This window comes from Plectropomus leopardus, chromosome 18 (genome assembly GCF_008729295.1).
Source record: "Plectropomus leopardus isolate mb chromosome 18, YSFRI_Pleo_2.0, whole genome shotgun sequence".
In the NCBI taxonomy this organism is placed as follows: Eukaryota; Metazoa; Chordata; class Actinopteri; order Perciformes; family Serranidae; genus Plectropomus; species Plectropomus leopardus.
Genome location: NC_056480.1, coordinates 26,425,558 through 26,435,337, shown reverse-complemented (window position 1 = coordinate 26,435,337; position 9,780 = coordinate 26,425,558). Strand labels below are relative to the sequence as shown.

The following is a 9,780-nucleotide window of genomic DNA, read 5'->3' as shown; positions in this document are numbered from 1 at the left end:
TTTTTTTTTTTTTAATTCTAAATCTACTAATTTTTTGCCATTTGTGGATCATTTCTTGCCACGTTGCATATTGCCATTTTTCCCCATGTTTTTTGTAAGAAATTGCACCAAAAGTCTCAAGTTTCAAGTTTAACTTTTTAAAATAACATTAAGTNTTTTTTTTTTTTAATTCTAAATCTACTAATTTTTTGCCATTTGTGGATCATTTCTTGCCACGTTGCATATTGCCATTTTTCCCCATGTTTTTTGTAAGAAATTGCACCAAAAGTCTCAAGTTTCAAGTTTAACTTTTTAAAATAACATTAAGTGTGAGAGGAGAAGAGAGAGGGGGAATGTCATGCACCACAGCCTCTGTACATGGGGTGCCTGTCTCACCAGGTGAGCTAGCAGGCACCCTTGTTTCAAACAGTTAAATACTTGTGAAAGGCATCTGAGAGCATCACAAGCAAAGTGATGTTGCTGTAGGTTTTGAAGGGTTACGTCAAAGACATGTCTCCATGTCATTTGATTAGTGTGGGGATATGTTTTTTTTTGTCGGATAATGTTGTGTAAAAACAAATCTGACCTCCTCTATAAGGACAGTCTCTCTCTCTCGGTGTACAATGACACAATGGGCCCCTCCTCTCTCATCCAGTGGTGCGTAACCTCAATTAGCTGGAGGATAATCCCAGTATTCTGCACACTCAGGGATAAACTCCTGGTTATATTTAACTCGCTAATCTATGAGAACCCAGCAGCACACACACCACAAACACACACAGAACACACAGCGAGATCTTCCATCCAGTGTCGACATATGAGGCTCTCTTTGTCTTCTCTTAAAGAGTGACGGGATTACATACAGTACTAATGTAGCAGTGTGCTTAACAGCCTTAATGCAAACTGTTGACTGTGCTAATGTTGCAGTCAGCACATTACAAGTATGCCTTTTAGAGTCTTTGCACATTGGTGCTTGAGCCTCTTTGCACATACTTGTATTACATTACATAATTAAGTGTAAAAGAGCTCTGTCCATTCCTGTTATTGCAAAATTCTTTTTTTTTTTTTTAATAAAAGGACAGCTAAGTTTGCTAACCAAGAGATTTGTGAGATTATTTGGGGATCTCCTGCCACTATACACATGTTTCATTTAAAAAAAAAAATCCCCTTGTGACTGATATTTTAGATCTTCTTGTTAGAGATTTGTGCCTTCTGTATTAATCTCAAAGGAAATCCAGTCTATCTTTAAAGGGGAAGTCTGCTGACTTAGACATCAAGTACAACTTGTGTATAATGAGGAGTATGACTCAGCATGTAAAAATTCCCTCTGAGAAAGTAACTCAAATGATGTCATCGGTTACATTGGTGAGGGCTTGTAAACTAAGTATTTATGGCACTATATTGCCTTTTTGTTTAGAAGTTTACTTTTAGCACCCGCGGTGGCAAGCCTCTTTAAGTGTCAATATCGACAACTTAAAGAGGCTTGTGTAAATGTGAGATGCAAACTTTAATGGCATCCTCCTCAGATGAGATGTAACTAGCTAGCTCAGTGGAGCTAGGTGAGCTAGCAGTAGCCAACGTATCTCCAACACTTGGCAACTCACATCAAAACTATCTAGATTAATAGATATTACGACAGGTAAGGGGAAAAATAAAGTATTTTAAATTTTTGGTTTAATTGTCTTTTATGGCATTTATTGCTACCAACCATGCCATGCTGGCATGTCTGTAAAGGGGCTAAAATAACACTTCAAAATTAAGGCAAATTTTGGTGAGGGAGGGCCCTGTCTAAATGAAAATGGGTGCTATGGATACCCAGGAGTCTCTACTAAACTGAAGAGGGTTTGTTTGCAAATGTTTTGTTCCTTTCAATGTTCTCTTTCAAATGAAAGCTGTTTTTTTTTTTTAAGAAAAGGACAACCAGCCTATTTGAGCATACCAGTCGGTGATCCTTTAACTCTCATATTGATATACTTTTCAACTAGCCTTTATACTTCAACAGCAAAATCGAGCCCCTAAAATTCAGTTTTGGCTTTTTGTTTTTCGTGCCACGCCAAGATTTTCAGTTGTCCCTATGAAAAATTCTGGGAGTGCCACCTGAGGCCAGAGAATGCACAGCGACAACAAACAAACCTTTTCAGAAATGAAAAATACCCCACATCCTTTTCAACTCATGTTTTTCCCCCAACTTGCTCACCTGCACAATCTCCAGCATCTCCTCGCGACTGATGTACCCGTTTCCATCCAGGTCATACATACTGAAGGCCCATTTCAGCTTCTGCTCCAGTTTGCCCCGTGATGTCACGCTCAGGGCGATGATGAACTCCCGGAAGTCTATCGTCCCATCGCCGTTGGTGTCGAACGTTCGGAAGACATGTTCAGCGAACTTGGAGGCATCACCATAAGGAAAGAAATTGGCGTAGATTTTCTTGAACTCCTCCACATTCAGGGTTCCGCTGGGGCAATCCTTCAAGAAACCCTAAGGACGAGACGAGACAAGGATGACCATAAATCACGTGAGGACAATTAAATACATCTCTACAACACAAGTTTTACATCAGCAGACCCAAATAAAAACCTTTCATAGCCAGTTGTAACAATCAGGAATCTCATTTCTGCAACCAAACTTCGACTAGTAAATCATTCATGTGATGCTTGATTGTGAACAGATTGAAGAAGTACTTTTTTGAAAGGTGCTTGATCTTAGATAGTTGAAAGCAGTTCTCTCTTCTTTTCAAGGATTCACATTTAATAAAGCAGCATTATGCCTCAGAAGAAAAGGGAAGTAAAAGTCAGGTCAGTCTCGGCCTTTGTTCAGCGGAAATAAAGGTCTTTTTTTAAAAAGGCCTATAAGATTGACCAGAGAGGTGAGAAAGTCATTGTCCAGATGTAAAGGCTGGAATTTCTTCTTGATCCTCATATCTAATATTCTCATGAGCAAAGGTGGAAAGTCAACACAGTTCTGTTCCTAGTAAAACTCTTTTTCATTGCCTGTGTCTTTGACATTTTCTAAAAAAGGCATCACAACTTTTCTTGGATTTATTGCCAATAAAATCTCCCAAACGGCAAGCTGGAGAACTTTTTAGAGAACTCAGGCACTTCAAGATTCAGTATGACTTCTCCATCATCCTGGATCTCCTAATCTTCTGAAAGCAGCCATCATGACCACTGACAGCGTGAACAGACCCGGGGTCAGGGAGGCTTAAGTGACAGGTTAGAGGGGGTGACGGTTTAACATGTACAGCTCTTATTCAGGACAGCTTGCACAGCTGTTCCATATGTTTAATCCATGCATAAAGCCATATAGACACCGCACAAACACACTATCCATTCACACAAGAGGAGATCAGTCTTGCGGTCGAGGTCACTGTGGAATCCTCATCATGGCAAGGCTTAACAGACTGGGAGCTGATGGTGCCCTGCTTAAAACTGAGACAAACATTATCACATTCAAGGCTGCTGTCATAACACTGATTAGTGTTAAAACATGACTGTACCAAGCCCCCAGGAACACTGACAGGCTTTGTAGAACATTTTACATGGTGGCCAAAAGAATCATTACACTGTCAGGGTCTGTCTATTGATGCCTTAGGGTCGAAAAATACTTTTTCTCTATTGACTTACATTAAAAAAGGGATGTCTGTAAATCTGTGGATACATTTTTCTGACTGTCAATCTCCCCAGAAAGTGACTTGTTTAACTATCAGGATTTGATCCGTTCAGTCTGATAACATTTAAGCCCAGGCCACTTTGCTTGCATGAGCAGCGCATGTGCATTGTGGAATCTATTGTTTTTTATTTTGGTGCCCATGTTAACAGGTTAGGGCAGCCACACTGCTGCTCATTTTGGCTAAAGACTAAAAAGACACCTGTTTACTAATATGTTCATGACCAGGGACTTAAGTATAAGTAGTCCATGTAATGCAACTGTTGTAGAGGACCATATCACAAAATGGCATCACTCGATGAAAAAAAAAAAAAAAAAAAAAAAAAAAAATTAAAAAAATTAAGGAAAAGAGATGAGAAGTTCTAAAATTTCCTATTTTTCTAAAGTTTGTAATGCATACACTTGATATTTATACCCATAAAAATGCAATTCTATCTTTATCATGGTGCCAAAGTAAAAGTCGGTACCAAATACAGTCTATGATACCAACCAAACTATACCAAAATTATAAGCTTCCTTGAATAAACCATGAAAACTAATAACGTACTATTAAAAACAACAAACAAACAAATGAATATTTATTATTTTCTTTGGTATTGTTTTATCATATACAGATGCAGTGATGATTGCTGGGTAATGACTGCATGTTGACGTCCAGTCGCTATTTGAGACCGTGAGACTGCAGCTGGTGACGCGGAAAATCTGTCAACACTGATGAGCTAAGGACACCTAGCGAGCAGTCAGGGCCATTCAAACACAAAAGTGGTTGCAAGAAAAGAACAGGAGGAGAAGGTTGCACAGCTCTCTAAACTGAATGTTGTTTTTTACAAGACAGTCGCCAGCGCATGGACAAGCCCCTTGCAGTGTGTGTCACCATCATGGAGCAGGTAAGCTAACGGTAGCAGCAAGCTAGATAACAATGGTCTTAATAATTGTAACATTTGGCTGTTGTGTTATATATAAATTTTAAGACAAAACATACATGTATTATGTAGGCTAAGTTGTGGGCTGCTAATACATTAATGTCTCTACCAGGTGGCTAGCCAGTTTTTGAATTATTATGTTAAGCTAACTAATAGCCTGAAAGATGCTAGCTGCTCCTAGCATTAGTTAACCGTTATAATTCTGTATTTCAGGTCTAACCAGTCAGAGACAGAAGCATTCATATAGGTGAGTACAAGTGTTTTTTCAGTGCGATTTGGGGTATCTGTTGGGCCGCCGTGCCCCATTTTGTTCAAAGCTTTTCATTATTTGGGCATCAGGTTGCTGCTGAGCACTTGTTTCATTGTGTGTGTGGACTTAAGTGGGTAAACGCTGTAGCTGGCCCGTTTTCAGGACATGGTGTTGTTTGTTGAAAACTTTTGCATCTCTTTACTAATACCAAAAATACCTGAGAAGTCTGTGGTCATTTCAGCAGACATGGGCAGCTGCTCTGCTCTCACCTGCTTGTTGTCACATTTGTGAACTTTGACTGTCACAGCATTATCAATGCTTCTGATCATTTTCTCTGTGACCTCTGAACTCTGCAAATAAAATAGCCTAGGTGACACATCCCCAAGGGCAAATCCAACACGTTTGGTAATGTGTATAAATAAGCCTAATTGTGTGTGCATATTTCAGTGTGTGCTTATATTGTATAACAAATATAATCATTCTTATAGCCCTTTCATTTTTTTTGAAAGGGCTTTGAAATTATGCATATTTTATTATTTGACAATATTACTGTTGCAATAATGTGTAAGCAGCATTTTGATGTTCAGGTAGATCAAGGTGGAGCTAATATTCAACTGCTTTATAAACTGTTTGAAATCTATAAGAATGCATCATATTTTATACAATGATCATATACTTTACATGAAAATCTGCAAAGTATAGCTGCTAGCCTACCGTAAAACTTCATTAGCCTGGGCTGTTATTTGCTTAAATCACAGAGCTCAACAGGTTTATATTTGGGACAGGCATCTATATAAGATGTGCTTTTAATTCCTCTCACACAAAACTTTCTCAGCAAAGATGGAAATACAATTAACATATTTATTTAACCCTTTGAAACCAGGGCAAATTGGCTTTTTTTTTTTTAAACACAGGAAGGGTTTATAGGACACCAAAACTGCAGCAGTCAAATTATTCAGAACATTTAATTTCATTACAGAGAACACAGATAATTATACAGCTCTGTCTAAAACAAAATATTCTGCCATCCTTCCCAAGTTTGTGCAAGAAAAAAAAATTGCAAGAAAAAAGGTGAAGCACAACTCAAGTTTTTTATTTTCATCCAACCAAAAGAAATCGGCAAATTTAGAAATTTTAGTAAAAAATACATTTCTCAGGTCATCATAAACAGGGCAACAAAACAAAAAGAGTTTCGGTTTGCTATAAGTTTCTTTCCACTTCTTAATTTGTAATATTAAAGTCCAGCCTGTGTTTACAGTATGTACAGTAGTTTATAGGTATTATGTACATGTATGTACATATCCTACCTTGTACCACTCCTGCAGCTCATGGTCGGAGAACTCGGTATTCTCCCGGAGGTCCTGCAGCATCTCTGGCCGCAGCTTGCTGTTCTGTTTCCCCATGGCAACGGGACAGGACTCTTGGTTTCCTTGACAACAATAGCGACTACAGCACTAGCCAGGCCGCTTTTCCCACCTGTCAATCAGAGACAAAGAAACAGGAGGTCAGCAACAATTAAGCAACCGGGAGGATGACCTCCTGTGACAAATGAGAAGTGAAATGCAGTTGGTCAGCAAACAGTGGCACGCTACTGGAGTCACCCAGTGGCCGTCAGCAGATAAAAAAACAAGAAAAATGAGATAGGAGGATTCTTAAAGCAAGACTACACAGCGGTGACAGGTGAAAAAGGCCTTTAAAACAAATTTTAAAAAATGCTTTCTTGATTACAGTCCAGCTGCAATACACAGAGGTTGAGTTTGTGCAAATTAAATGACCAAGCAAACAACAGAAAAATACCATAAGGCAGTTTCCTTACAAGATGTCGACAAACCAGCAACATGATTTTGTCCACTCACACAATTCAGTTTTTAAAAAAATGAAATCAAAGCGAGCCTTGTCACAGTATTGTGTCTTAATCCCCTTCACACGAGATCTTATGCAACGCCACAAGTCTCCAAACTGCTGCATCACATTCGCAAAACATTAAATAATCCCAAATGCACCCCTGTGACGTCAAGCGCTAGCCCACTGATCACATTTATGGGTTTATCTGGCCAGCTGTGTGTTTGTGTGTCAAATCAGCTGTGGTGTGTGTGTGTGTGTGTGTGTGTGTGTGTGTGTGTGTGTGTGTGTGTGTGGTGTGTGGTGTGTGTGCCCAGATCTCCTAATCTGCATCTCAGCTCATCCTGCCTGACAAAACACGATTTCAGAGAAGCAACGTGCATGCTTTAAGGGGTTATTAAAGGATAAAACACACTCAGCATTAAAAATTATGAAAACAATCCCTTAATTTTTACCCCAAAATGCCTTAATGTCTTGATTTTTTAACTTACAGTGAAAATGCAAACAATGATAATTTTTGGTCAATTTTAAAGGGCTTTTCCATTTTAAATTCCCTTAGACTCCTTTAAAAATACCCTTTGTAACTGAATGAAAAAAAGAAGTCTTTTTAAGGTACACATTAAAGCATTTATGTAATGTAATGTAAAAGATAATGTTTTTTAAACTGTTCGAATAATCCATTAAAGTATAGTAATGTATTACAGACCATTAATTTATCTATTAGTTATTTTATTGTTGAGATTGAATTTACACCTGAATTACAAAACTATCATCATTTTTTTCAGGATCTAAAATCCACATGTAGCAATTACAGGATAATAGCATATGTTTCATTTTTATGGTAAAGTTGTTGAAATAATGGTCTGTGAAATTGCAAGTTAAAAAGGACCTACAGCATCAATAAATTAACAAACTGTCTCAGCATTATTAGACTTTACAGCAGAAATGAACATGTTAGCAGCTTGGTACAATAGTGTTGTTGGTCTCTGTAGCTAATTTTCATGGTGAAATTATACAACTCACCCATGTAGATATTATTAAGTTTTACATGTAATTAAGGCCATTGCTGCTTTGAGTGAAAAGTGGGTACCATCCTTACACAAGTCGCTGTCATGGCAACAACGGTTAGGTACCATAACCATGACAGTTAGGAAAAGTATGTTCAGTTTCTCTGATAAGTACATTTTATTTTATTGGTTCAAAGTATTGTTATTAAATGTATTACTTGTGATTATAGTATTACCTTCAGTGAGGTATTTCTATAAGCCCATTTGGGGTTCTAACGTCTTCAGCACCCTGTTTTGCATTCTTGTTGGCCTGTTTTCTGTTGCAGTTTTTAATGATGCAAATAAATGACAATAAAATCAAATCAATACAGTCAATAAAATCCAGAGAATACCTATTGAATCTGAGTTATGTAAACAGTCTGCTAGTAATGGTATTGTTAAATCTTAGTTTACTAGCCTCTATGCAGTACTGAGTGTGCAGTATGTTAGTATGCGATTTTGAACACAGCCGATAGCTTGCTAGCTAACAAGCTAACATGGTCAAAGGGCTGTCCACATCAAGCACTATAACTGTAACCATAACTATACTGATAACAATGAGAGCATCCACACTGATGAATGATAATGTTCTGTAAACAGTGGTGCAGAGCACACGCTATGCACTCTACCCAAATGGATGTTGATGAGCTGCTGAATGCTGTGAGGAGAGTGAGGAGAAACAAACAGAAAACTAGGAGAATACTAAATAACATACAAAATATAAAATACAAATTCAAAATACCCTCACCAAATTCTTCAAAGACGACAATAATTGGGAAAATCAAACACTCTATTTCAAGAGCTGTTGTTTTTTGAAGGCAAGTTTTATTCATATTTTAATATGAGTCAACATTAGTTTGCTGACATTGTGGTGATGCTAAAAGAGGACGTCAGGAAAGACAAAAGCAACCTCAGAGACGCATCAGTGCCAGAGAGTGTTTGGTTGCATGTCTCAGGGAAAAATTACAAATAGATGCATATACTAAATGTGCAACTACATAAAAGTAAATGACAGCTACTAGGAACAAAATAATACATTTTTACCGTCAATTGTTGACACTGTTTCTATGCCTTTCGCCATTTACACTAGCCTTGTGACGCAAACATCACAACTCAGCAACTCGGGTATTATCAAAATTCCCCAATTTCCAACTCGTTATTATGACTTTGTTCATGTGCTCGTAACTTGTAAATACAGTAAATATAATATTGCAGAGGAGCACGTCAAGGCAGCATAACACTTTAAACCATGCATATAATCCTTATTTGAGGTGTTAATACCTGAGTACTGTTTGTAAAATGTCATTAGTGTTCATCTGAACACATTTTGGAACTTTGTGTAAACAGTTAGGTGTTAGGTGTGTTTCCAGGGGTGAATCAATGATTAATTTACTTTATTTTAGTGGGATCATAGTGCATGCAGAGAAAAATAATAACAAACTTGTGCTTGTTAACATTGCCACCTTGTACTAGATGGCTAATTAGCCTGTGTTCCACCTTCAAAGCAGTAGCTTCTGTGCATGTGTGCATGAGTGTGGATGGTGATTTGAACTACAGCATCACTGGGGCTTGAACGCCTCCGATAAGACTTGGCCGACTTCTCAGAACTCCGATCTCTCCTCAGTCATGCTAGGTAATTACCACAACCACTTTGTGTGTGTGAGAATGAGCACAGGCCTGGTTTGTTTGTACGAACTCGAAAAAGTCAAACAGTAGTATGCATGTGAGGCGGACCGTGTGCGTGTCACAGGTCTTTATCGCTGCCTGGCGAGAGCTTCAAAACACAGAGGCAAAACCACACGTCTGATTATCTCTTTGCTTAGTTAATAAAATCAGACTCATATTAAGTCCTTCATCTGGGCAATAGATGAAAGGCTAGTACACTGACAGTAATGCTTGTAGCTAATTCCCAGGCGACTGAAGGGAGAACTGTAGCCATCAATTATGATTTCCTCCTCTGTGTTTGGGGACTGCACACTTAGGAATTCGGATTAGGAAATAATATAATGGCCTTTTGCCATTTGGCATAAAAATGCAGTTCTTATCCAGACTGTCTTGGTACAATTGTTAAAA

General features: G+C 38.2%; 1 protein-coding gene across 1 annotated transcript in view; it reads right to left on the bottom strand.

The window, feature by feature from the left end:
• LOC121958193 (hippocalcin-like protein 1) overlaps nt 1-9,780 on the bottom strand; it is a 51,440-nt gene that overhangs the window by 3,971 nt on the left and 37,689 nt on the right. Inside the window, exons 2-3 of the mRNA XM_042507066.1 lie at nt 6,127-6,295; nt 2,134-2,458 (exon numbers count right to left, since the gene is read on the bottom strand). Of these exons, the coding sequence (XP_042363000.1) occupies nt 2,134-2,458; nt 6,127-6,222 (421 nt within the window). The 5' untranslated portion in view covers nt 6,223-6,295. The remainder of the gene's footprint in view (nt 1-2,133; nt 2,459-6,126; nt 6,296-9,780) is intronic.